Source organism: Podarcis raffonei, chromosome 1 (assembly GCF_027172205.1).
Source record: "Podarcis raffonei isolate rPodRaf1 chromosome 1, rPodRaf1.pri, whole genome shotgun sequence".
Lineage (NCBI taxonomy): Eukaryota > Metazoa > Chordata > Lepidosauria > Squamata > Lacertidae > Podarcis > Podarcis raffonei.
This window is the reverse complement of record NC_070602.1, coordinates 112,336,308-112,363,972: the sequence shown is the minus strand read 5'-3', so window position 1 is coordinate 112,363,972 and position 27,665 is coordinate 112,336,308. Positions and strand designations below refer to the sequence as shown.

Here is a 27,665-nt window from a genome sequence, read left to right as displayed (position 1 = left end):
AGGGGGGTGGAAAGTCAATTTTTAAAATTGTGTTAAATTGGAATTAATTTGTTGTTAATTTGTTTTTTAAAAAATGGAAAACTAATGAAAATTATTGGGCAGAATTTTGACCCTTTTAAATATTGCTGTTCTAGATGCTGCTGTTACTTCAGGAGAATTGTGGTTTATCAATTTCTATTCCCCTCGATGCTCCCATTGCCATGATTTAGCACCGACGGTAGGTATAAGTCAGCCCATGCAAGCTGCTTTTGAATGCATACCCTGGTTTCCTTGGGCAGAGACCTTTGTGGGGAAAGGGGAAGACTCTTACCACGGCATGAGAGTTGAAGGGTATGCGAGAGCTGCATTATTTTCTTGCCATTGACCAATCTGTGGCTCTATCACTAATGGTTGCAGCCTGGTCTCCCATTCTGTGCAAGCATAGACACATCTTCACACTTTGGCAAGACTACAGGACATTGGCCATCCTTAGGGTCATCAGAACCTGCCTTGTACTCAACCAAACCATGGGTCTGTCTACCTTAGTATTGTCTACATTGACTGGTAGAGGCTCTCCAGGGTTTTAGACAGGGCACAGGATTCCCAGTCCTATCTGGAGATGTTGGGGATTGAGTCTGGGGCCTTCATGCAAAGCAGATGTTTCTACCACTGAGCTACAGCCCTTCTCAACAAGCTCTGCAAGCGATTCCCCACTGACATGGAAAACATGAGGGCGGAAAGAATGAGATCCTGCAGGGATAATCAGAATGGTGGGCATGATGGCATTGACCTTCAACTTGGGTTGGGTTCTTAACTATTGCGATAGAATTATATGCTTGCTGGTAAACAAGCATTTTAAAATTCTCTTGGGAGCATTTCAAAAACGAATCACGTTTTTTGGTAGAAAAAATAACCTAGGCTCTCGCTTTCTTCCCCCCACCCCCCAAATCAACTTGGAAGTGGAGAGAATTTGCTAAAGAAATGGATGGATTAATACGTATCGGAGCCGTCAACTGTGGCGATAACAGAATGCTTTGCCGGAATAAAGGAATCAATAGCTACCCAAGCCTGTATGTGTTTAAAACCGGAATGGTAAGCAAGCAAATATTTGTACTCCTCCAGCACCCATCCTGGGCAGGTACAGGAGTCCCAGTCTATTGAGGATTTTATTTTTTATTTTTGAGAACCCCAACTTATTTCAGATTTAGGGACAGCCACCTATGAGGCCAAATGTAGTAAGTTCTAATAGGACGACCCTAGAAAGCAACGTTGCCCAGAGAAAATGTTAGCACCAAAAACCTGGACAGGAATGGCTCTAGGGCAGTATGGTTTCTGAATTCTTTTAATAATTATGGTGTTTTTGTTGCGGGGGGGGGGCAGGGATGCTCTGTAGATATTACATACATTTTTACACCTAAGAGCTAAGGTTAGATTCCCAGATTTTCAAAGTATAATTTGAAGGACTTTGGTTGTCTGGTTGGTTGGTTGGTTGGTTGGATGCATGATGTAATTCAGTGTGTTAAGTATTGGCTAATACATAAATTGCATTATTGGTTTAAAATGAGATGTGTTTCTCTTGCAGAACCCAGTGAAATATTTTGGAGACAGGTCCAAGGAGAGCTTAATGAGTTTTGCCATGCAGTTTGTCACAAGCACAGTGACAGAATTATGGGCAGGTAAGCTGCTGCTTTAATGTCAAATTATTTTTAATTTTGCGCATATTTCAAACCCTGTAATGCCAATAGTGGGCAACAGATAAGTTAACCTAAACCTCTCTCAACCAGATCTTAAGAAAAGTGTAGAAAGGATCAATGTCATGCAACAAGTACTTAATGCTAAGTCAAGTTTTTGAATGAATGAAAACAGGTGCATATCCCCTAAATGGCTGAGGCAACCCAGCCAGATGAGCGGGGTATAAAAAATTAAATTAAAATATGGAATTATTTGTTTTCTGTTTTTCAGGAAATTTTGTCAGTGCTGTTCAAACTGCATTTGCTTCTGGCGTTGGCTGGTTAATAACTTTTTGTGCTGAGCAAGGAGGTGAATATATACATGTGTACCTTTTTCAGCTATTAATACCTAAATTTATGCTTGATTGCTAGCCTGCTGTGCCCCATTTCCTATTGAGATTGTTAAAACACATCCTCTTTTCTCTATGCTAGTTGATAGAGCTTATCTTTCGGAAGCATAGATATGTTCCTGGCTGCCTCTGGAGGTTCCCTCAGTCTCATCAGGACCTGCCCTACCGTTAGGCAGACTCGAGCAAGCAGCAGATGTTGCAAGGCAGGGGTAGCAACAAAGTATTGGGGAGGGAGGTGTCTATGCCTTACAGCTCACCTATCTTGGTGCCCTCAGGCGCCATGCAGGATGCTGCCCCTTTGTCAGGCTCGAAGTGAGAGTCATCTGTCAAGTCTGTTTGGCTGGTGTAATTAGGGAGCCGCCATCTTGTCATTTGCCTCAGAGAGCAAAATGTATTCAACGGAATCTGAAGTTTCTTTTTTAAGCAAATGCCTGTGCCGTTTTCAGACCTCCAGTGCAAAATTCTACTCTGCTCCTCTCTGCAGAAGTGAAGGGGAAATGAAACTCCCCTAATGGGCAGAGTTGTGTGTGTGTTGATGTCTTAAGAGGTAAAGTTCATGTTCCTCATTTCAAGAGAGAGACAGAGGAAGTGACATACAAATACAGTGGTACCTTGGGTTACAGATGCTTCATGTTACAGGCTCCGCTAACCCAGAAATAGTGCCTCATGTTAAGAACTTTGCTTCAGGATGAGAACAGAAATCGTGCGGCAGCAGCTGGAGGCCCCATTAGCTAAAGTGGTACCTCAGCTTAAGAACAGTTTCAGGTTAAGAACAGACCTCCAGAACGAATTAAGTTCTTAACCTGAGGTACCACTGTACTCTCCAGATTTTTCTGGGTTAGATCCAGACTTTGCCTCCTGCAAACGGAAGGTTATTTTTTTCCATCTACAGATGGCATTTGATTCTACCTAACGGAAAAGGAGGCAGCTTTTTCCAATTCTCTCACAGTCCCTAGTCCCTGAACTCTCCAGTGCAGATTTTTGGAGAGTGGGGGTGGGGGAGATATCAGCAAAACTCTCCCGGGGGGGGGCGGAATTCTGCACCTAAGGCAGCTTCTCTGTGACTGCAAGTGCCAAATTTAACCTCTTTATAGAATTACAGAATTGTAGAGCTGGAAGAGACTGCGAGAGTCATTTAGTCCAGGAACCTGTTGCCCAACATGGGGCTCAAACCCACAACCTTGAGATTAAGAGTCTCATTCTCTACCGACTATGCTATCCCAGCTTTGCCCTTAAGTAAAAAGTCTTTGGAGGCACCAGAGTTGTTGTTTTTTACCAAAAGCCTCTATTTGTTTGTGCATAGTTGCATATACGTAGATAAACATGAACCCGATGAAAAATCTTGTTTCTCAGACATCTATTATTGTTATTTTCTAGATTGTCTGACTTCCCGAACACGCCTTAAACTGGCTGGCATGTTGGTAAGCGGCGTTAGATTTCAAGAATTCTCAAATGGCGCGCGTGAGTCAGGCGAAGTTCAATGCTGCTGAGTCTCATGGACTTCCAGTGGAGAGGCATAATATGTATTCCACCAAATGTTGAAAGTGCTTAACATTGGGACGTGCCCGTTTTTTGTTTTAATTAGGGTGGGATTCACAAAACAGAAAATGCAAAGCGCGAACTGAATGGTGGGATGTGTGTTGTTCTTTAATGCCCTCTGGGTGCCTGTGCAAAGAAAGCTAACCTGCCTCCATCTATCTGATCTCGTGTTGTCTCGCTTGTCTCGCTACAGGAAGGCCTTGTTAATGTAGGCTGGATGGACTGTGCCACCCAGGGTGAGCTTTGTGATAATTTGGATATCTCAACTAGCACTACCGCATTCTTTCCGCCCGGAGCCACTTTAACTAATAAAGAGAGAGGAGGTGTTTTGGTATGAGTCGCTTTACGATTGCTTTGCATATCCGTGCGGTGAGGTGGCGGCGGTGGTGAAGGGAAAAGTGCCCCCCCCCAAAGAAATTGATTTATATTTTAATTCCTCATATGTTGCTGGCCCCCAAAAGAGAAATTGAATTATGTGTCTTAGAAAACATCCACGCTTTATCTGTATCTCTAGATGCTTGATTGTACTTTCTCTGTATTCTCTTATCACCGAAACATTTTGATGCTGTCCTGAAAGCACCAGAATTCACCCTATGCACCTGCATGCTTACACGTTTACACTTAATATAGACAGCTGCTGATACTGGACGAGGCAGTTTGTTCATTTATTTCCTTAATTTATGTGCCACCTCCTTCCTTCGTGGAACCCAAGCTGGTTCCCAGGAGGCCACCCATCCAGGCACCGACTCCAGTGGTTCTCAACCTGTGGGTCCCCAGATGTTGTTGGACTACAACTCCCATCATCCCTGAGCTCTGGCCTTGCTAGCTAGGGGTGATGGGAGTTGTAGTTCAACAACATCTGGGGACCCACAGGTTGAGAAAGGCTGGACTAGACCCAGACCTGCTTGGTTTCAGAAAAGTGGTGGCCTTGTGTGTCTTCAGACCATCCCCTGAGCCATAACTATCTGACATATAGAACACCAGCTAAGGTTACTGCTGTTGCCTGCAATACAAGTTGTATTGGTGTCTCTTGTTATAAGGCAAGACTCCTTTTCTTGTGCGGGAGTGTGCTGTGATTGGTACAAGAAACCGGACTTCTTCTCATGCTTGTATTTTTATTTAAAACGAACCTTTAAAAGGAAGGGCATGATCTAAGCAGAGGGTCACCCTGAATTTAACAAGGAAAGCAAACCAATTCTGAAATCTAATCAGAACCAGTCAGAATTAAGCACTGACTGGGTCGTGCCCAAAGCAAACAACCACTTGGTTCCTTACAGGGAAAGAATATTACAAGATGTGCTTATAAGCATGCTTTGTTAAATATTCCAAACATCCCAAAGAAAACTGAGGAAGCAGTATATTTCAGGGTTAGGTGCGAACTCCATCATAAATTAATGTGCTTTGAGGGTAGTAGACCTGTTACAAACACTAGGCGTAGTTTCTGCAGTGGTGCATTTTCAGGACTGTTGGTATGGTGGTTTTGAGTTTAAGATGCTTGAAGGCTCACAGCCGTAGAGTAAGTCTTGTTCTGCCTTTGGGTTCAAAGTTGGCCAACTCCAGGCTGTGACACAAGACTGCTCCAGGTCACCAAAAGGAGCTCTGAATAAGCAAGAAGGCTCTGAATAACCCAAGTTAACTCATAAAGCGAATGGGAAAAGACACCTTCCTCTTCTAGGAGCCAGCAACAGGCATCTTCCAGGGGAGATCTTGAGCGGTGCTGGTTGTTCTGCCTGTCTTGTACTGAAACCATTTGAAGGTGCAGATGAGGAGGAACATGTAGCTGGCAGCAGTTCTGCTGTTTCTAGACTTCCTTCCTACCCAGGGTCATTTCAGGCAGTGCACGAGATGCTTTAAGGGATAGGAGAGTGACGGAAATAGACTGGGTTAGATGAGGATATAATCTTCCTGCTCCTTGTCTGTGCACTCCTTCCGTCTTTTTAAGCCGTCCTCCAAAGCCATTCACATTAGCACAGAGATAAGCTTCTGGAATTCTGTTATTTATTTCATTTATTGATCACTTCCCCATGAAGCACCCCGAAGTGATGTACAATATAATGGCATATATGAAGCTGTTTATATACAGCTAAAACAACTGCACAGGTAAAACATTCCTTTGAAAAACAATCAGAAATAGAGAAACAGTTTAGAGCAACAAACAGTGCCGACATGAATGGCATTGGTTCAAATCCCAGATCCAATTGGGGGAAAGATTTCAGAAGGCTTGTGGAAAGAGGAATCTCTTTTGCAGGCACCAAAAAGACGAAAGCGAAGACACTTGTTTGATGTGCAGTGGGAGGGAGTTCCAAAGGGCAGGTGCCACCACACTAAAGGCCTGATTCTAACATCAGGCAAAACAGAGGTCCTATTTCTGCAGGATTCCCTCTCCTGCAGAATGCACTGATCTGTTGGGTATGTAGGGGATAAAGCAGTTTATTATAAATACAACACAAGAAAGGATGAAACTCACATGGCGATTTCCCTGCCTCTCTAGTTCCTGAACACTTTGGACGCAAGAGAGATATATTTGGAAGTCATGCAGCACCTTCCAGATTTTCAAATGATCTCAGCATCTTCATTACAGGTAAAGAGTGTTCTCATCTTGACTGCATTTGGGTGTCATGCTGAACCTTGGTTCAGAACAGGAGAAGGGAAACCATAGTCCTCCAAATATGGCTGCAGAGACTGGTAACTCGCAACTGCACATTGTTTTTGCTGCATTAGCAGCACCAAAGTGACCTCTCTGGGGCATAGGTGTGGGCAGTGGGTGTGCTGGGCTATCCAGATTACAAGACATACACACACACCCTGGCCTCACTGATGTGGTCCAAAAGAAAGCAGAGCAATACATTTGGCACCAGCTTGGCTGCAGGAGCTACCAGAAGGAAGTGTGCAAGGTGCCATCCAACCATATTAGAGACTCCACTCTGGATTTGTGTAGGGTTTACTCCTCAGCCTTTTCTTCTGCCAAAGATGTCCCACAAGGCACAGTGTATGTATGTGTATACATATATATTATATTTTAGTTTCTAATTTCACCACATTCTTGCCATGAGTGTCTTCTGGGATATAACACAGAGTTCTTTAGCAAAACATCAGTGTTGTTTTGCACCATCCCAAGTACAGTCGTACCTTGGAAGTCAGAACGCCTTGTGAGACCAACGTTTTGGCTCCCGAACGCTGCAAACCCGGAAGTGATTGTTCCGGTTTGTGAACGTTCTTTGGAACCCGAATGTCCGTTGTGGCTTCCTGCAGCCAATTGGAAGCCATGGCTTGGTTCCTGGACATTTTGGAAGTCTGTTTGACTTCCGGAATGGATTCCGTTTGACTTCCGAGGTGCAACTGTATTCTGAAGTTCAGCAACTTGAATTGGGGCAAAATCAAAGGATCCATTTGATCCCTCTCTCTTTTCTTGCTTGATTTTGACTAAAATCTGCAGTTCTATAGAGCTGTGAGCAAGCCAGTTTCTTATTCTTCTAATGGATGGATTTGTCTTTACCTCTTAATTTCTTTTTCTCCTCCCTTTTTAAGGATCACCTTGCCCATCACCGATGGCTGATCTTCTTTCAGTTTGGTGAGACTGGCAAGTCAGATGACCATGACCTTAAAAAACTAAGTTACCTCCTTAAAGCAGAAAATATTCAGGTGAGATAAAGAGAACCTGTGAAATCAATGGACATGGGTGGGGTGGAACTGGGGACTTGCCTCAAAAGAATATTATTAGGCTCAATATCTCCCCCCCCCCCAACCTGCAGAGCTATGTAGTCTCCTTTCACTTGAGACCTCATCCTTCTGGCTAGGCCATTGTTGGGACACTTGTGGCATTACAGATGTTGGAATGCAGATGTTGGAATACAACAGTGCTGGCTGGTGCTGATGGGAGCCTGGAGTCCAGCAACCTCTGGAGGGCCACAAGTATCACATCACTGACCTAACCCACGTTGCTATATTTTTGTTTCAATGGGGAAAAATAGACAGACTTAAATGCAATGCGAGAAGTGTGTATTTGTGATATTTAATGGATAAATTATCCTAGGGTCGTAACAAGCAAACTGCTTTTCATTTCACAGGTTGGCAAGTTTGACTGCCTTTCTGCCCCAAACGTTTGTAATGATTTGTATGTTTATCAGCCGTGCGTCGTAGTCTTTAAAGGAAGGGGAATAAACGACTATGAAATTCACCACGGTAAGCGGCTCTTGTGTAGAAAAGTTACAGGTTGTATCTTCTGGTGCCTGTAAATCTTCCTTAGGGAGTTGCAACAAGTTTCAAACATCTGCATCTAAGTTGCACACACACACACACACACACACACACACACACACACACACAAAAAGCAGCGCCAAGTGGCTGTGTCACAGAGGAATGGGATCAGGAGGGCTGACCCCCCCCCCACACACACCAGTCATTTTTAAACCCCCAAGCACTCCTTCTTCCCAACCCTCCCCCCCCACCAAAACAGCTTGGAAAGTGACATTTTGAGGCAGAGAAACCACTCAGAATCCTAGCTTCCCAAGGCTCCCTTTATTTTATTTTATTTATATTAGGAATGGAGAGCTTGTTACACACATCCCCATGTAATGTCTGCCCCTTAGATACGCTTTTAGTCTGAAGGATGCTTGCTTACACAGTGGAACCTCAGTTCCCGAACGCCTCTGTTATTGTACTGTTCGGCTCCTGAAGGCCAAAAACCCGGAAGTAAATGCTTCCGTTTTCGAACGTTTTTCGGAATTCAAACATGCGACGCAGCTTCTGCTGAGTGCAAAAAGCTCTTGCAACCAATGGGAAGCCGCGCCTCAGTTTTCAAACATTTCGGAAGGTGAACGGGCTTCCGGAACGGATTTCGTTTGCAAACCGAGGTACCACTGTACAACTCTGATCAATTTCTAACAAATTACCTTGCTTTGCCCTGTGTTATGCTGTTGGGAGTTTTGCTCTTTCATTTTTCCAGAGCTAGAATTTTGGTTGGGGTTTTTGGCCAGTTATTTTTATTGGTTTTCCATAGTTCAAAACAAAACAAACCAAATTATGACCAAATTGATACAAATTAATGCAAATGTTATATAAATTTTAAAACTGACTTCCTGCCCCCAATGTTCCCTCTATTTTCCTCCCTCCTTTGCTGCTAGAATTTTGATACTTGCTAGCTTCACGTTTTTAATATTGCTTTATGATTTTCAGTCTGTTTTTATACACTGCTTGGGTGTTCTTTAAATGCAGAGTGGCTCATGAATTCGTAAATAAATAAATCCCCCTCTGCCTTTCACAAAGAGCGCCGATTTCTATTGTGATCATCCTGTGAATTTCTGAAGTATGAGTGATTAATATCTGACATGGCTGACTGCCACTTAAACATACCAAGCCTCATTTGGGAGGGGAAGGATCTTGTAAAACTCAGTCAGCCCTTTGGGTTGAATCCCAGCAAAGTCATCCTACTGAAATCCGTGGTGAGTTCAATGGGTCGAAGTCCAAGGATGACTTAGTTGGATGCAACAACCCTATTGCCTGTTAAACTGGACTGAAAAATAATTACATTTTTTGGTCTTTCCTTCCCCTTATTTTCCATCCTACTTTACTGATCAAATATTAGGGAGCTAACCCTCACAAACGCTTTGTTTTCTTTTTCTTTCGAAGGAAAGAAGATTCTGTACGACATAGTGGCTTTTGCCAAGGAAAGCGTGAATTCCCATGTCGTCACTCTTGGGCCTCAGAATTTTCCTGGCAAGGAGAAGGACCCATGGCTTGTTGACTTCTTTGCACCTGTAACTATTGCAGCACCTCGTTCTCCCATAGAGATGTAGGCCGTGTTGCATCCAAAACTATTTGGCTGTGAATGGAACAAAAGGACTTCACCTTCCTTCTTTCCTCGCCTTGCAATTTCCAGTGCACCTTCAGAATTTGTTCCAAAGGGTTGGGGGACGTTCTGGAGCAGATTTGGGGGGGAGAATGGGCTGAGGGGAGAGAGACTGAGAAGGTGAAGTCCTGTTGCTTGAGTGGAAGTCCATCCTCACAATGTAGAGGTTCATCCCACTGTGTTATTATAACCGTGAAAGTATTTTCAAACTTCTTTTTCTTTGGTGATCACTCGTAGCCGAGTGAGATTGTCTTCCATGAACATGGTCTTAACAGTGTGTCCGTAAGTACCTGTGGAGGCCAATTCTGGATCCACACATCCTTCCACAGTGGGGACATAGGTTTCTGGGAGGGAGTTGATAATGGTGAGGGTTTGCCAAGCATGCCTTCCTCTTAGCACGTTTCTCCCTTGCGTCCTGAGTTTGAGCATCTTCAAAGTCCATTAAGCCTTTGGTAAAGGCTGTTCTCCAATTGGAGTGCCTGCAGGCCAGTGTTTCCCAGTTGTCTGTGTTTATACTACATTTTTTTTAAGATTTGCCTTGAGAGAGTCTTTAAACCTCTCTTGTTGACCACCAGCATTATGCTTTCCACTTCTAAGTTGGGAATAGAGTAGTTGTCAGGCATCCGGACAACATGACCAGTCCAATTCTAGGCTGGCATGTAGAAATGTTTCATTCCACAGTTTTTTGCAGCAGCAGTGTTTCCTGCTTTAACCTGGTTAGCAGAGGGCACTTAGAATTGGAGGAGGAAGGGATACAATGGAAGACATCACCAACCATAGAACCATAGAATTGTAGAGTTGGATTGAGGGTCATCTAGTCCAAAAAAACCCCACCTGTATTGCAGGACTCTCAACTAAAGCATCCATGATGCATGGCCATCCAACCTCTGCTTAAAAAACTCCAAGGAAGGAGAGTCCACAACAGACAGTGGAGTCTGTTCCACTGTTGGAACAGCTCTTGCCATTAGAAAGTTCTTCCTAATCTTTAGTTGGAATCTCCTTTCTTGTAACTTGAAGCAATTGATTTGGCTCCTCCAGTCCAGACAAGAGAAAACAAGCCCTCTCCCTCTTGAAAGCCCTTTAAATATTTGAAGATGGCTATCATCCGCGCCTTGTCGCAAGACAATGTGTCCTGTATCTAAGGCATCCCCAAGAGCCACCTGTTTCATCTCTTTAGAAAAACTCAATGGAAAGAGCTCACAACGTCTTCAGGAAATTCCGAACTGCTCGCGTAATTAGGAAGGCCACGTTGGCCTTTACTCTACATCTGTCTGCAGCATAAGCTTGTGAGCAGTTGTCATTCGTCATATCATTTTAGTCAGAAAATGGTTTATCATTTGTTTTGGGGAGAAGATAATATATAGCTCTCCTACCAGGGTTGTGGGGAGAATCTTGGAAGGGCAGAAACCACCCAACCCACCAATCTGCTAGGCTCACACCAGCAAGGCAGAAGGTGGGCTGTTGGTGTTTCTCCGTGGAGTTTTCACCTTCTTTTGTGGGCTGATGTGTTTCCCACCCAAACTTTTCCTCCTATTGGTCCCAGTAAGAAGGGAAATTGCTATGTCATCTCCAGGGTTGGTATACTTCCCCTTACCCCTGTTTTTGGATCCAGCCCCTAGCACACACACCTTTTGACAATACCACTGTCAGATCACCAGCTGAGTGGCAAGGGATTGGAGGTGTCTGCCCCCGCAGCGGGGAAAATTAGCAAGGGCAAACCCCTTTTGCTTCCTTCTCTGAGGATGAAGAGGGAGATCCCAGGACACCCTTCTGGGAGCCATAGGAAATGTTCTATTAGTGTCTAATATCTGAGAGTAAGAAATAATTTACTGTATTTGGTGAGAAATTTATATTTGGTGGTTGTTGTTTTTCCTCTCTCTCTCTTCAGTGGTGCCCCCCTTGTCGAGCTTTGCTGCCGGAACTGAGGAAAGCATCAAAGCAACTCTATGGTCAACTGAAATTTGGCACGCTAGACTGTACAGTTCATGAAGGGATTTGCAACATGGTAAACTGCAAGTTTAAATATTTCCCCCACATAAACATAGCTTTGTTCCGGTTTTGAAAAGCGATAGCCCAATTGTTTTGCAGTCAAAGTGATGAAAATTAATTGGATCGCAATTCATACAAAATACCCACTGTGTACGCCGGCTTATAGCACCTATAAGTCACATTAACTTTTTTTGTAAGCGTCTTTAACTCCTGCATACTTTTCAGCTCTCACAGACATGAAACTCCATGAACTTGGGAGTCTTGCAAATAAAAGTTCATAGAATAGGAAGCAGGCATGGAATTTGAGCTGACTTAGAAGACCAGCGAGAATGTTTAAAAAGACACAAAAAGAACTAGATTTTCAGATACCATTGTATGGAAAGTCTACCACAAACCTGACTTGTTTTTAAAGTACAGTGGTACCTCTGGTTAAGAACTTAATTCATTCTGGAGGTCTGTTCTTAACCTGAAACTGTTCTTAACCTGAAGCACCACTTTAGCTAATGGGGCCTGCCACTGCGCCACCGCTGCACGATTTCTGTTCTCATCCTGAAACAAAGTTCTTAACCCGAGGTAATATTTCTGGGTTAGCGGAGTCTGTAACCTGAAGCGTATGTAACCTGAAGTGTATGTAACCCGAGGTACCGCTGTAAAGGCCTGAGTTTTGAGATCCAAAAAGCTGAGGGGATTCCTTCCTTGCATCATATTATATTTCACCTCTTTATACCTATAACAAAATGAGTTCAAGGCACTTTAGAAGAATTAAAAACTATAGGATGCTATCCAACTAAGTTCTGCTCAGATCAGAATAATTGAAATTAATGGGCCTAAAATTAGTCCTGCCTATTAATTTCAGTGGACCTACTCTGAGTATGACTAACATTAGATACAGCCCATTATCACTGTATTACAGGAAACAGAAATCTGTACAACTTTTAACTTAAAAACACTAGCCAGCATCCCTCGCATTGTTATGCTGCACAGGCCTTCTCTATATCACAGAGGTTTGTGGGTTCTTGCAATTATTGGAGTAACGGAGGTTTTCTTTGAAGGGCAGATCCACACAATACATTTAAAGCGCATGGCTTCCATCAAAAAATCCTGAGAACTGTAGTTTGTTAAGGGTGCTGAGTATTGGAGCTATGGTTCTCAAGATTCTTTCCAGCGGGCGGGAAGTCATGAAAGCCTGAAATGTGCCTTGGATGTGCTTTGTATGTAGGCTACGGATCTGCCCTCAGGTTTCAGCCTGAGAACTTCACCTGCCCAGGTACTGAATGAAAAGGCAGAAATCAGTTGAGGCTTAAAAGGGGATCTCTCCCTGTGATTTCTGAAGATGTTTTCATCTTGATCTTTCGCAGCACAACATTAGAGCTTACCCAACAACGGTGGTATTCAACCAGTCTCACACTCACGAATACGAGGGGCATCACTCTTCTGAGCAGATCCTGGAGTTTATTGAGGTAGTTGTTGAATTTTGTGAACTTTCTGTTGCTCCACTAAAAGTTGCCGTTTGGTGTTTGAGTTCCTGAATGGAAGTTTGAAGGAAACCTACCATAGCGGATAGCTCGAAGAAGGTTTCAACCCTGTATGTAGTAGCTGTGAAAAAGAGAGCCAGTGTGGTGTAGTGGTTAAGAGCGATAGACTCGTAATCTGGTGAACCAGGTTCGCGTCTCCGCTCCTCCACATGCAGCTGCTGGGTGACCATGAGCTAGTCACACTTCTCTGAAGTCTCTCAGCCCCACTCACCTCACAGAGTGTTTGTTGTGGGGGAGGAAGGGAAAAGAGAATGTTAGCCGCTTTGAGACTCCTTCGGGTAGTGATAAAGCGGGATATCAAATCCAAACTCTTCTTCTTCAAATTACATGCTAGGGAACATCAGGAAAGGAATTGGAAAGAAAACTTTGGAATACTGTGTACAGTTCTGGCTGCCTTACTTCAGAAAGGATAGTGTAGAGTTGAAAAAGGTTCTTTCCAGAAGCTGGGTCACGTAACCTCAGTCAACTTGTTCAAATCCCATGAATTTGTAAGCCATTCTTGGTATCTGATTTGTTTTCCCAGTGCTTGCCTTCAGCCAGGGGTGGGGAACCGTTTTTCCCCTGTCCAAGAGCTTTGGGGAGGGTACATGCTGGTGATGGACAGGGTCAAAAAGTAGTTGGAGCTGAAGCCAAAAGTGGAGTTCTTCATCAGCAGGTCGAACGTTGGGTTTCAACAATTTAAAATTCTCAGCTCAGTTAAAACAGATGGCAGTTACAGAAATACGGCAATTTTGTGTGTGTGTGTGTGCGCGCGCGCATGTGCGTGCGTACTATAAACAAATTGCAAATGACTTTACACAACTTGAGCTGTTCCTTCTATAAATTCTGAGAGCAGACGAAGTGAGCCTTCCTCCTTTCTGTGCCTTAGGATCTCATGAACCCGTCAGTAGTTTCTCTCACACCCGAGACCTTCAGTGAGTTGGTGAAGAAGAAGAAGGCTAACGAAATCTGGATGGTTGATTTCTATGCTCCGTGGTGTGGTCCTTGCCAAGCCTTAATGCCTGAATGGAAGAGGATGGCCAGGGTAAAACCAAGCAATCAGTTCTTTTCAGTGCCCAGTGTCAATCATGCTCATCTGATCACTAAATGCTTAGTTCCTTGTTCATTTTCATTTTGAGATATTGAGAGACACATACCCCTAGCATGCATACCAATGATCAGTACAGGATGTTTATTTTAAAAGTGGAGGGGTCTTTTATTGCACCAAGTTTTGCAGATTTAATTGAATAAATGTTTCTCTGTTTCAGTTGCTGAATGGACTGGTTTCAGTTGGTAGCGTGGACTGCCAAAAATATTTCTCCCTTTGTCATCAAGAAAACATTCAAGGTTATCCTGAAATAAGACTTTTCCCGCAAAAATCAGCTTCATCTTATCAGTACTAGTGAGTAATGCAAGTGGCTTGGATTTTTTCTTAAATACTTACTGAAAACCATGCGTATTATGTGACTTACTAGTGCTATGGATCTGATAATCAGACTAGACTAAATCAGGAGTTCCCTCGGTGCCACAGTCTGACAATTAAATATCATTCTCCCCCCTCCCCTTTTTAAGGTTTAATCTATTAGAAAGTACAAGTTATAACCTAGAGAGGTGTATTTTTTATTATCATAAGGTGTTCTTTACTTATTTATTTAAAATTGACTTTTTACTCACCCGATTTTATATTTTTTTTATTTATAGCCAGAATTGTTAAATTTTCAATTACATTTAATAATTTACCATTACATTTTACCCGAGAGCGTTATTGATACTGTAATGGGAATTGGGGTTGCTTATGCGTAAAACTCCTTGCTGCTCCAAGCGGGTTGTATAGCGGAACCTTTCCCTAGTTTGACAGCGCCTTACAACGCGACTGTCTTAATCACTGGCAGAATCCGTCAGTGGGCGTTTCCTGAACTTCTTCCAACATAAAAACTCCTTGACAGCCAGTCTCCACCTAGCTTCTCTGCGCGGAAGCCTTCTGCGCAGAGTAGGCGTGCCAAGCGGAGGTCCTGCGCTCTCCCCACTGATCTCACTGGAAGAGTCTCGGAGCCTTCCCTCCGAAGTACTCTCAGCCTCCGCTTTCTTCCTGGTGTCACCTTGGTTTCCTTCCCCAGCGGAAGCTCTCTCTCTCTCCTTGCTAGTTCCCTCCCCTGCATCATTGGAGCGGCTTCCCTCTCCGCTAATCTCTGATGTCAGTTCCCTGACAGATACAAATGTTAGATTTCCTCCAAAAGCATGTATGAATTAATATTGTCTTGCATTCCAGTTATTCCAATAAGCAACAGAAGTATTGCCACCCTTTCTAGCTTGCCTGGCGCTAAGGATACTTGTTCATCTGACCCTTAAAGCAATATCCCAAATTCATATAACCCATTTTTTAACGTAGATGTTTCCAAGTATTTCCAGTTCCACACTATAATCATGTAGGCTGCAGTTAAAAGATGGGTAACCATTTCTTGATCTCCTGGGACAATTGCGTCTTCAGTTTACCCAAATAATATATGTTTAGGAGTATTTAGACCCACCCCTTATTAACCGTAGTTCTCTATACAGTCATACCTTGGAAGTCAAACAGAAACTGTTCCGGAAGTCCGTTCGACTTCCAAAATGTTCAGAAACCAAAGAGTGGCTTCTGATTGGCTGCAGGAAGCTCCTACAGCCAATTGGAAGCCACGGAAGCCTCGTTGGATGTTCGGGTTCCAAAGAACGTTCGCAAACCGGAACAATCACTTCTGGGTTTGCGGCATTCAGGAGCAAAAACGCCTGAAAACCAAGGCGTTCGGGATCCAAGGTATGACTGTATAGTCAATGCGCTCATTTGATAATTGATATCCTATCATCTTTATTTCTTCTAATATTGGTGTGTCACTCAGCAGGGTTTTGAGTGTTTTAAAGGTGTTTTGTTTTGGTTACAGTATGTCATTTCCTGCCAACAGAATTATTCCTGTGGAGGAAAGCATGCGCGAAATCTCATGCCAAATTTGAAATGGAATTCATTGTTGTGCTATGACATATGTTCCACCTGAGCAAGCATTTCACCTTGCCAGATAGCAGGATCTCTCCTCATCTTCCTCTTCCGCCTATGCACTGTCCTGGTGGTTCCCCTGACCCAGAGTCTATTTGGGGGGGGGGGTGTTACGTGGGGTGGGAAATGGCATCGTGCAAGTGGAAGTCCTTTCACAGGGCTTCCCCTGGCAGTGCCCATGAGATGAATCCTGCCCTGTGTGGGGGAAATCTGTCGGCTGAAATAGAGAGTCCAGTGCCCAGCTAAATATCATGATCTTTGGGTGGGCACTGTGTGAACCCAGTGAACAGAAAGTGCGCTACAGAGGTGTTGCCTCTTTCTGCCCATTTTGATTTATTTTTTTTGCTTTTATACTTCTGTTTTTAACAGTAGCTACAACGGCTGGAACAGAGATGCGCATTCGCTGAGAAGATGGGCACTAGGGTGAGTGCTTGCCTCAAAATGTTATTCACAGTGTACTTTTTCCAGGGGGGCAGGACTGACCCACATAGAATCGATGGAGGGGGCTGTAGGGCCATGCAGGTTGGCCCCACCATCTATGCTGTTGCACTGACTGCCTCACTTTTGGATTGTGTTGAAGGCTGTATGCATGAAGGGCCCCCCCCAAATGCTCTTCAGACCTTTGCAATCCTATTTTTGGACACCAGGGGAGAACCTATTCAGTAGGTCTTCCTCCACTCAGGTGTTGATGCCAACAGTGAATAGAAGGCACAAACAGGACCTTTCCTGGTGACAGGCCACTAGTTTTGGGAGGAGTAGTTTGTGTGACTCTGAAATCCCAAGTCCCTTGTTTTCTTTTCCCCTTTTCAAAGGTATTTACCTCGGGTGTCTCTGGATCTGACACCTCAGAGCTTCACCGACAAAGTTCTGAACGGGAAAGAGCATTGGGTCGTCGACTTTTATGCTCCCTGGTGCGGCCCTTGTCAAAATTTTGCTCCGGAATTTGAGATCCTAGCTAAGGTAAACGGCCTAATCTCCCTGCAATGGCAAGTCACTGTCAGTTCAGTGCTCTCCTTTTCCTCCCAAGCTATTTTCGATGCATTGCAGCCATGGTGGCCCCTGCACACATGCCTAGGGTTGCCCTATTCCCCAAAGTGAAAATCTGGGCAAAGTTGTTGAGCTTTTTCTTCCTCTTGGATTATTATTAGCATTTTCTGAATGATTCGCCGAAAATCTGCCCAGACACAAAATGGCTGCCTGATTCCTGGATGTATCTGGGAAAACTCGGTTGTATGGCAGCCCTACACATGCCCAGTGAGGCCTTCTGTGTCACCTGAAGGGTTTTCTCCCTCCACTGAAATTAAGCCTTGTGAGGAACATTCTACTGTAGCCCATAGAAGAAGTTGTGTGTGCTTGGTTGCGGCCTTTGGTGCCCGGGACATTGTCTCCAGTTTGTGCACGGGTTCGTGGGCCCCAAAACCTTGACAGCCCCTGCCTTGTGGATTTCACATCCATTTATTCAGAGCATCTCACTAGTGAAACTAGTTGCCAGTCGTGGAAGCAGATGTGAATGGGGACCTCCTTTTTTCTTTTTTTTTTAGCAATAGGTTTTAACTCCTATCTCCTCCTCCTCAATTTTTAAGGCTGTTAAAGGGAAAGTGAAAGCTGGGAAAGTTGACTGCCAGGCTTACGCGCAGACGTGTCAATCTGCTGGCATCAGAGCCTATCCAACAGTGAAGTTTTATCCTTACCAAGGAGCAAAGGTAAAGGCACAGAAATCTCCATCGTGTCAACTATGAGGCGGGGAGGGGTGCAGTTCTGTCGTGGAGCACATGCTATGCACGCAAGAAGGGGTGTATTTTGGGAGTCATTTTGGAGTCTCCTTTGTCCATGGAGGTGCAGGTCAATTTTGTGTCCTGGGCTCTACCAGCTCGATCTGGTACGCCGGCTGAGACCTTACCTCTGAATTTGTTTGTTTTTGTTTCATTTTAAGAAAAATGCATTTGGGGAGCACATAGACAGCCATGATGCAAAAGCCATAGCCGAACTCCTCATGGAGAAAGTAGAAGATATTAAGAAAAAGAGGAAAAAATCTTCCAGAAACAAGGTAATTCCCCCCCCCCCCACACACACACACAGTTGAATTTGACACAGATATTTTAATATCTTTCTCCTCTGGCTATTTGTGTTCATGGGTTGCACCTAATGGTGGATTTGTTGTGATTGATCATGCTATGCAGGAGCACCTGATTAAAAAAAAAAGTCTCCTACCCACTGTGACCCTCTGTGTCACCTCCCCAAAAGATGATCCTGAGAACTAAGGAGACTATCTGGAGCAGCATGTGGGATATGGGATGAAGGGGGCAATAGGTGGGGAGGGGGAATCAGTGGCTGTCAGTTGCCTCTGCCTTATCGGAGTGAAAACACAAAGCTACTGTCAGAGACAACCTCTGAAATTTGGTGTGCAGCAGCTATACCACCCCTTCTCTTGCATTTGTGTTTGCCGGGACAGAAGCATTTCAAATGCTTCTAAGGATCCACTGCAATTGACAAGAGATGTTTTGATGCTGAATGACTATGTGCTATGGTAGCCAAGTAGCTAAATTGCAATATCGGTCTACCACAGGGTACAGTCGTAACTCTGAAGTCAAACGGAATCTGTTCCGGAAGTCCATTTGACTTCCGAAACATTTAGGAACCAAGGCGCAGCTTCCAATTGGCTCCAGGAAGCTTCTGCAGCCAATCGGAAGCCACAATGGACGTTTGAGTTCCAAAGAATGTTTGCAAACCAGAACACTCACTTCCGGGTTTGCGGTGTTCCAGAGCCAAAATGTTTGTCTCGCAAGGCGTTCGAATTCTGAGGTATGACTGTATTTGGTAGCTGACTCCTCTCTTCCATGGTTGGTAGTATAGTATCACCCGCAACTTGAGGAAAGGTGGAATCAATGTCATGGTATTGGATCCAAAGGAGTAAAACGAATTTGGTGATACCCATACTGGTGGTTTCTTTTACTTTATGGCTGTACAGTGTTACCTCTCGTTACGGATTTAATTTGTTTCGAGGTGCCATGTGCATCCCAAAAAATCCGTAGAAAGAGGCACTGCTTCTGCGCACATGTGCGGTGCGATAGAGCGCTTCTGCGCATGCGTGAGCAGCGAAACCTGGACGTATACACTTCTGGGTTTGCCGCAACCGTAACAGGAAGATTCCGGAATCTGGAGGTTACGCAACACGAGGTACCACTGTACAAAGTTCAGACCTTCTTCAAGAAAATATATGAAATATCTTGCTTATCTGGCACTGCATGGCAGTGGAGGCAAATTATTCTAATATTCCCAAGACCATCCTTTATGACAGCCTCTCCCAAGCTGGTGCTCTCTAGATTTTGTTGGGCTATGACTCTCATCCTGCACAGCTGGTGGTCAGGGATGATAGGAATTGCAGTCCAAGACTCTTGGGTTGGCAAAACCTGCTTCACACAAACATAAAAGGAAGATTTCTTCGTGGTTTACTGTGTCATTTTTATCTATTTTCCTCCCTCTCTTTGCTCCTTCCCAACAATCAGGATGAACTCTGAGCCGCAGAATGAATTCAAACTGAAGCAGTGGCAATGGAAGTATTAGATCATGCCTCCGCGAAGAGGATAAAGGAGAACATCAGGCTTCGTGGACACAGCTTTTATCTCCTCAAATGCTGCAAGAATGTTACGAAGCTTCCCAAGTGCTCATTTGGAACAGGGGAAGAGACGCTTGTTCCATGAGTGACATGCTCACTGGGAGCTTTTCTTTTCTGGTTTTGGACTTGAGACTTGATCAGTAGTGGAGGAACTGTAGGTTTCCCCCCTGCCCCTTCTCCCATTCAGTCCTCCCAACCTTTGTCTACAAAACAGTCTTTTCTTGCGTTGAAAAAGAACACTATAATTCCCACTTGTGGAACTGAAGGTATATAGACTACTCAGCAGCACAGAAACACTAAAACAGCTGCCTCTCTCTTTTCTTCCCGTGGGAAGAAAAATTGTGGTCTGAACAACTATTTTACCTCTGGTTATTGTAGTTAGTGAGCTTTGTCCAGAATTCACTGGGTGTTAACATAGGAGTTGAAAGAAGTCCGTTCTTCTTAGCCCACCTACATTCTAGAATGTTCCGCATTACGTCCCGGTTTCTAAGCTGCTTTTGAAGAGCGCTCAAACGGTTGTGAGCAAGCACGATCGCTTCAGTGCTTGGCAGTCAAAGGGTGGAATGGGCCTTGTCTGCGTTGGCTCCCCACTTGCGGTCCGCCAGTTGCATGTGCTAAGCTGTCATGCACAGGTTTTGACTTTGGAAACACCCTGCAAATGCTCAGAAGAGCAATGCGCAGCTGCTTGTATTTTGTGACATACAGGCAACTGTAACCAGAAGGTGGCAGTGCGTGCACAAGATTGCTTGCTATGGACTGCAGCAGCTGAGAGCCGACCCAAGCAAGACTTTCTTCACTGGCCACCTTAGTGGGGTAGGAGGGCTGAAAATAATGCCAATATATGTCACACCTGGCAACCAATGCCCTTTGGTTTCAGATAGTACAGTGGTGCCTCGCAAGACAAACACCTCGCAAAACGAAAAACTCGCAAGATGAAAGAGATTTCCGTTTTTGAGTCGTTCCACAAGACGAATTTCCCTATGGGCTTGCTTCGCAAGAAGAAAGCCCATAGGGAAATCTCTGGGGACCTCTTTTAAATCCTGGCGGTGGGGAGCAAAGCCTTTCACCCCCCTCCGGCCTTCAGAAGAGGTCCAGGAAGGCCGGCGGGGGCCGAAAGGCTTTGCTCCCCACCGCCAGCATTTTAAAAGCGGTCCGGGATAGCAGGGAAGCGCGCTGCGCTTTCCCGCTATCCCGGACCGCTTTTAAAATGCTGGCCGTCGGGAGCAAAGACTTTTGCCCCCCGCCGGCCTTCAGAAGAGGTCCTGGACCTCTTCTGAAGGCCGTCGGGGGGCAAAAGTCTTTGCTCCCCCCCGCCTGCCTTCCCGGGATAGCAGAGAAGCGCAGCGCATTTCTCCGCTATCCCGGACGGCTTTTGAAGGCAGGTGGAGGGGAGCAAAGACTTTCGCCCACCACCTGCCTTCAGAAGACCACCGCTGTCCCGGGGGCTTTTAAAATGCTGGGGGTCGGCAGCGTAGGCTTCGCTGGCGCTCGCCAGAATTTTAAAATCACCCCGGGACAGCGGAGAAGTCTCCGCTGTCGCGGGGGCTTTTAAAATGGTGGCAGTCGGGAGGAAAGCCCTCCTGTCCCCGGAGCTTGCGGGGCGGGAGGTGGGGAGAAGGGCTTTTCTTCCCACCGCCAGCCTTCAGAACAGCCTTCTGAAGGCTGGCGGTGGGAAGAAAAGCCCTTGTCCCCCCCCCCCAGCCTTCAGAAGAGGTCGGGGGACAGACTGTCCCCGGACATGGTCTGAAGGCGGTTTCCATAGGAACGCATTGATTGATTTTCAATGCATTCCTATGGGAAACCGTGCTTCGCAAGATGAAAAACTCGCAAGAAGAAAAAACTTGCGGAACGAATTAATTTCGTCTTGCGAGGCACCACTGTACATGGGCAGACGAGTCTCAAAAGCCCGAGACACAGATTTTCATGGCCCTCTAGCAGCTATGGCGGCTTATTTACGAGAAGTGACGTACCGTACTTTTCCGTGTTTAAGACTATGGGTTTCTTTCATTTAAAAATCATGTTCAGAATTAGGGGTTGTCTTATACACGGGTAGTGCATTGTGGGGCAGTGGGATTGGTTGCTGCCGTGAGTTGAAGATTGTTATTGGTGGCTGCTGCAAGGGCTGTTGTTGATTGGCTGTTGCTGCGGCAATTGGGCGGGTGATTAGCTGCTTCTTTCGGTGATGAAAAAAGGCTCAACCACTCTGCCCCCCCCAAAAAAAAGCTCAACAACTGTTGGCAATCCTCCCCCAATAAAGCTCAACAATTTCAGGGAACCCTCCCCCCATTTTCTTAATTTTGAGTCCCCAAAAATAGTGTTATACACGGAAAAGTAGAGTATTTAGCATTAACTCTGGAAGTACACACTTGATTCTGACCAAGCTAAACTTCCTGATGTATATTTTGCTCTAATAGGCTTAGTTTGAACAGAATCAAATCTACACTCCCAGAGTTGACGCTCAATACTTTACTTCTGGTAAATGAGCTTTTTTTTTCTCCCCTCCAGCTCTTCTACCCCACTACCTAAGTTGATTTCAGTCAGACTCACTTCCTAGTAAACATGATTATAAAATGCAGGCGAAGCTTCTTCCACATCCAAGCAGATAAGACGCCGAGTTGCACCGTCGCGATTTCCCACAGAATTAAAAGTACAATTTTTATTTTTATTTGAGTTTGTGTCACAGGAAATGTTGTTTGATTTTAAAGCGGGGCACTCGAGTCACTGTTGGAGGCATAAACGTAAGAAGAAACTGCTGGATGAAGTCAGAGAGCCCAGCTAGTTTAGCATCCTGTGGCCAACCAGATGATGCTTCTGCAGTTTCGAGCAACCGGCTTCATCTGTTTGGATGCCAGCCTGCTCCTAGCCCTTTGAACAGAGTTGTAAAACGTAACTACTGGCTTTCTTCTTCTTCTTTTCTATTTTCAGTATTCCAAGTGCCTTCTGAACATTGTTCTGCTCAGTGATGAAAGCGCCAAAGCAAATTACAGACTGGCAGAAGTTTTCACAGCGCATTTGATGGTTGTGCCTGTGAAAAGTTTGTGCCATGAAAAATGTGCTAGTCTTCTAGGTTTTCTCACTAGATTGTCCATATGAGGTTGGCGTGGGGGGGGAGGGAGGGCCTTGAGGCAGTCACCTTAATAAGTAACGAATACATTGGAGTGGATCCAGAATTACCTTTCTGTTTGTGGAAAGGACGGAGAGCCATGCAGTTCCAGGGAATGTGCCAACCCTCCAGTGGAAACCAAGGATGGGCTAGGGCGAGATACGGCAGATTCTGGAAAAAACAGTGCTCTTTTCTCCTCTAGAGGAAGCACTTATGAGCAGACATTCGCTCCTATTTCATTGATTTCAATGGGTCTACTCCTGAGTATGACTTCATTATATATCATCTCTAGCAGTCAACCTAATGTAACACACACACACGCCCACCAATGTTGGCGCTTGCCAAAGTCTTATATTGTTTTTCTTTATTAGTACAGGGTGAGTCTTTTAAGAACATATGTACTCTGTTTCCACGGGGCCTCTTTTAAAGGCCTCACCCTGTATCTGTACTGTACTGCCCCCAATTTTTATTTGAAAATCTCATGCTGGGAATTTGGAATAATAACCTTCCTCTCCCTAAAGACTGGGCATCTAGAATATTGTTTTGGGGTTTTTTAAAAGTGGATATACTTTGCAACCACTCACTTTTATGAATGGCTACAGTTTTTTCCTGTGTGTATGTAAGAATTATTCTGCACCTGTGGAGAACAGGTTTTATTTTTCAGCAGGAAGACACTTCCATAAACCACGATTATTTGGTGAAGCCTGCATGTTCAAGTGCCCAGAGTAATTAGCTCAGCTATGAATGCATTTCTGTTACTGATCACCAGCTGTTTCCCCCCCCCCCCACAAAGCTAAGAACATCAGAATTATAATTTAGTAACACAGGGAGTTTCTAAACCTTCTGGTTCTTCCCGTTAGCAGATGCAAGAACACTGGAGTGGATAGGATCGGAACACAGTATTCCTTTTGAAAATATCACAGCTGTAGATGCTGCTATGTCAGTTTCAACTGCAGTCTAATTACGTCTTGAACTTTTATACTACAGTAATAAATGGTTTCATCCAGTACATTGTCCTTCTCTTCAGCTTTCATGTTGTGGTTCTGGGTTCAAGACCTTTAAATTGTGTTTTCTGAACCTCTAAACAAACTCTAAAACAAGCAACTAGCATCCAAAAAAAAGCAAACCAATGTTAAATGATGTCTACATTAGATTCCCATTCAATATTTTCTTTTTAGTTTCCCTAGCTGAAGAGACAAGTCACTTTCAAATGGAACAGTCGTCTCTTGGGAACTGGACCAGAACCATATTCGTTTATAATAGCTCCTATAGTCAACATGGGAATGTGCAAGAAGGAAAAATAATAATAAATGCTGTACTGCTACGCTCAGCCAACTTCTCCAGATAAGACAACAATTATCTCGGTTGGGTTTCCTTCAAAAGGTGGTTACTGCAGGACTTTGGCATTTTGTCATATTTGAGTCTATTTACAAGCATATGGGTTAAGCATTCGGGGGTGCAGCTTAAACACACCAGCAAACCAGGATGCCATTGCTCCCATATCACATTGAGAGACACACACACAGAGAGAGAGAGAGAATCATAAGTTATCCAGATCCAAAACAGATTCCTGTGACAGCGGAAACATGAAAATAAACACAAATATTCTGCTAAGGAAGCAGAAGCAAAATGTTCTTTAAAAAGAACTGACTGAGGTGTTTGATCCTTTCTCTAGAGTTAAGATAACCAACCAAAACATTGCAATTGCTGTTGTCTTAGAAGCTCGTTTCAAGGCAAAGACTGTGCAGAAATCCAGGAATGAATGCAATCCTCTCCAACAGGTTTTTCCAGCCAAAGAAATCCAAGGCTTCCTTCTGTGCAAGGACAAATGCTCTCCAAAGCCAAACTCCTGGGGCAGATGTTCTAGTCAGATGTGCTGCTGAAGTCAGGCATCTGATGCATTTCCAACAAAAACAGGTACAGGAGGACAGTTTTTATTACATTTGTTCATCACGTTTTGCCTTGGTTGCAACAGTGCAGTGCAAAGGCTGGTTTTGAAATGGTTTGCCAGCATCATGTGGACCACTGAAGCTTTAAATAGCACGGTTGTGTTGACTTCCTTCACCAAAACCAGGTTTTAATTCCTTATTTAAAACCCATTAGTCACCCGCAATTAATGAAATTAGTATGCCAGCATAAATTGCTAGTGCAAATAAAACTAAGGTGTCCTGCCTTACAGAAGGGTTGTCTGGTCAAAGTCTGGTGAGTTAGGGGCTTTGGTGTTAATACCTGAGCAGGTACACATGTCTCCTCCCTTTCTTCTCCACTAGGGTAAGATGTACTTTTGTTTCCAGAACAATAATCTTTTCTAAATGGACATCTATACATGTAAATTAGGATATGCAAATATCATGCAAATCTTTGTTGTCTTTCTTGGTGATGTATCTGTGCTCACCCGAATCAGAAAGCTCTTCCTGTGATACTTTGAGGGCATAGAGGTCAGGCTTTTGGAATCCTGCATCCTGGCTTGTAAATGCACTTTGAAGTGCACTTTGAAGGAGAAAGACGCAACATGGACAGAAACTGCTATGTCACTGTATGTGACATAGGATGGCTCAAAGGTTTTGATTTGCTGCCCTGGGTCAGGTGTGTTAAAACCCTCCTTTTGCTACATAAGCATTCACCAAACCACATGGCACATTAATGGAGCAAGACTTGACTGTGAGACTTTTTTTTCTTTTCCATTTTTAATGTGTTACAAATTGTTTTTTTACTTCTTACCGTTATGACCGCAACTACAGTGTATAGCCAACCTTTTGGGACCGGCGGAGATATTTGAAATTTTAAGGAAGCGCCGTGAGCACCGTCGCAAAATGGCTGCTTCAGGGGTGTGGTGTAGCACAAAATGGCTGCCACATCTCGAAAAGCAGAATATGAGGCAGGGCGACAAGACTGTGTGGGCATGCCCCCTCTATCAATTGTCCCAGCAAGGTGTGGGGGAAGCATAGGGTTGCCATATTTCAAAAAGTTAAAACCAGGACTTGCCTAATATCCAGCACCACCTTTCAGCAGTCCTAGGGAAGCACCAACATCAGCCACTGCCAAGCTTGGTTATGGAGAGCTGTTTGCCCCTCTCCTCTGTTTAAAGCAGAGGGAAGGGTAGGTTTCCAGTCCTGGCACCCAAATAAATGTGAGCATGTTCAGTGTAGAAGAGATTGAGCTCTGAGATATGGAAAAGTGATCATGCATTTACTATATTGGCTATGTCTGCATATCACAGTAAGCTACAAACCACAGTTTGCTGTGTAAGATCTGTGCGTACCTGCATTCAAGGGCGCTGACTTGCCCCCCACACTGCAGGGGCACATCACATGATGCGTCAAATCATATGTCTTGTGATGCGTCCCGCCCCATGTGTCTCTTATGTGCGGGCGTCCCACTGCCATGGTGCCAGTGCTCATGCGCCAGGTGGGGAATGGGGACACCGGGCGGGGAGGAGAAGGCAGAGTGGGGCCACAGGATTTTGGGGGAGCCCAGCCCCTTCTTGAAAAAGTTTGGGGGGCTGAAGACCCCTCAGCCCTCACCACTTGGCACGCCTGCCTTCATTGCCCCTCCCAACAGAGGCAACACAATTCTTGCCTTAGCATTACACCTGAAGCAGAGATCATGGCTTTTTCCACTTCAAACCCCCACACATACAATCTGTAGCCAAGGTTTGTCCTTAGTTTACTAACCATGGTTGATTTGCTAAGCAAGTGTTCTGGTTGGTTTCCTGCATGGAAACGACTAAGGTTTAATTACCATGACAGACCAGCTGGGAAGACGGATATAAATCCTTATATCTGGAGAGCAATATATACATATACATATATATATATATATATATATATATATATATATATATATATATGACAGACAAGCCCTTGTCATCTACGGATGTAATCTTCAAGCATTTACTACGTACAGAATAGCTTTCCTGAAGTTCCATAGAAGCTCATGGCACGACTCCAGAGTGAGTCATTTGCAGATATCGAAAACATTTGCAGATAGGTATAGCGGGAAGCTAAACAGGGCTACGAGGATAAACCTCTTTGCTGTATAGAATAAAAAAGAGATTACATAAGAGTCAACTAATTCCTGAAGGCTTATTAAAATACAACATTTGGCATTTAGCATGACACAGCACTGAGGAAATGTTTGCAATTTAGACAAATTATTACTTTTTACAGACCTGAGATTAGAGACTCTTAAACTGTACTCCAAGCATAACAGAAAGCTCCGAGCATGCTGAACTTCATCAGTACGGACCTACCATTATAATGTAAACTGATATCGTCAGCGCTGTTGCAGTCAGTAAATTCTGCTCCTGCCACTTTAGATAAATTTTACCCAAATTAACATGATTTCTATGTGGTTTTAACTTACCTTTGGGAGGCCTCATAATTAGTCTCAGCTGGTAGCACTTAATGGCAGGCAACCTGAACTCCAGCAGCTGCTTTGCTTGTTCAGCCTTGGACAAGAACCTTAATTAGCAGCGAGGTTTTAGGTGCAGTTTTCTGCTGCTGACCGTTTCCCCCTTACTCTCCTCTTGAATGTGTTTGGGCTTTGAGACTGCAGTTCCCGTTGTGATCCAGAGGAAGAGACTTGGGTACCAGAGCACAGTACATTTTCATAAGGCAATAGCTAAGTCATACTTAGAGTAGACCTACTGAAATCAGTGAGTCTCTTATCAATAGCTAAGTCATACTAAGAGTAGACCTACTGAAATCAGTAAGTCTCTTCTGAATATGGTTATTGATGGGAGTAACCCATTAGCTTTGTAAAGTTAAACAGATCCTGTGGTTCCAAGAAACTTAGAGGTAATAGGACTTGGAAGGGGCTAGGTGCAATTTTAGTAACAAATTTGGCAAATAACAACATTTACTGCAGAGCAAGTGTGACATAATGGTTGGAGGACTAGCCACAGACTGTAGAGACCCCAGTTCAAATCCTTGATTGGACCATGACAGTCACTGAATGTCAGGGATTG

At 44.3% G+C, this 27,665-nt stretch overlaps 1 protein-coding gene across 5 annotated transcripts in view; it reads left to right on the top strand.

Annotated features, from left to right (window-relative positions):
* DNAJC10 (DnaJ heat shock protein family (Hsp40) member C10) overlaps positions 1–20,409 on the top strand; it is a 28,660-nt gene extending 8,251 nt beyond the window's left edge. For 3 of the 5 annotated variants that reach the window (XM_053409409.1, XM_053409416.1, XM_053409425.1), the window contains exons 5-23: positions 135–217; positions 940–1,071; positions 1,562–1,655; positions 1,942–2,019; positions 3,437–3,480; positions 3,792–3,929; positions 6,090–6,179; positions 7,127–7,240; positions 7,666–7,780; positions 9,227–9,354; positions 11,335–11,451; positions 12,794–12,895; positions 13,839–13,994; positions 14,218–14,351; positions 16,347–16,400; positions 16,790–16,937; positions 17,561–17,680; positions 17,911–18,024; positions 19,484–20,409. In XM_053409409.1, the coding sequence (XP_053265384.1) occupies positions 135–217; positions 940–1,071; positions 1,562–1,655; positions 1,942–2,019; positions 3,437–3,480; positions 3,792–3,929; positions 6,090–6,179; positions 7,127–7,240; positions 7,666–7,780; positions 9,227–9,354; positions 11,335–11,451; positions 12,794–12,895; positions 13,839–13,994; positions 14,218–14,351; positions 16,347–16,400; positions 16,790–16,937; positions 17,561–17,680; positions 17,911–18,024; positions 19,484–19,495 (1,973 nt within the window). In that variant the 3' untranslated portion in view covers positions 19,496–20,409. Of the gene's footprint in view, positions 1–134; positions 218–939; positions 1,072–1,561; positions 1,656–1,941; positions 2,020–3,436; positions 3,481–3,791; positions 3,930–6,089; positions 6,180–7,126; positions 7,241–7,665; positions 7,781–9,226; positions 9,355–11,334; positions 11,452–12,793; positions 12,896–13,838; positions 13,995–14,217; positions 14,353–16,346; positions 16,401–16,789; positions 16,938–17,560; positions 17,681–17,910; positions 18,025–19,483 lie in introns of those variants that run through there. The other 2 variants (XM_053409434.1, XM_053409444.1) reach the window with 2 other exon arrangements.
* Positions 20,410–27,665: the final 7,256 nt, after the last annotated feature.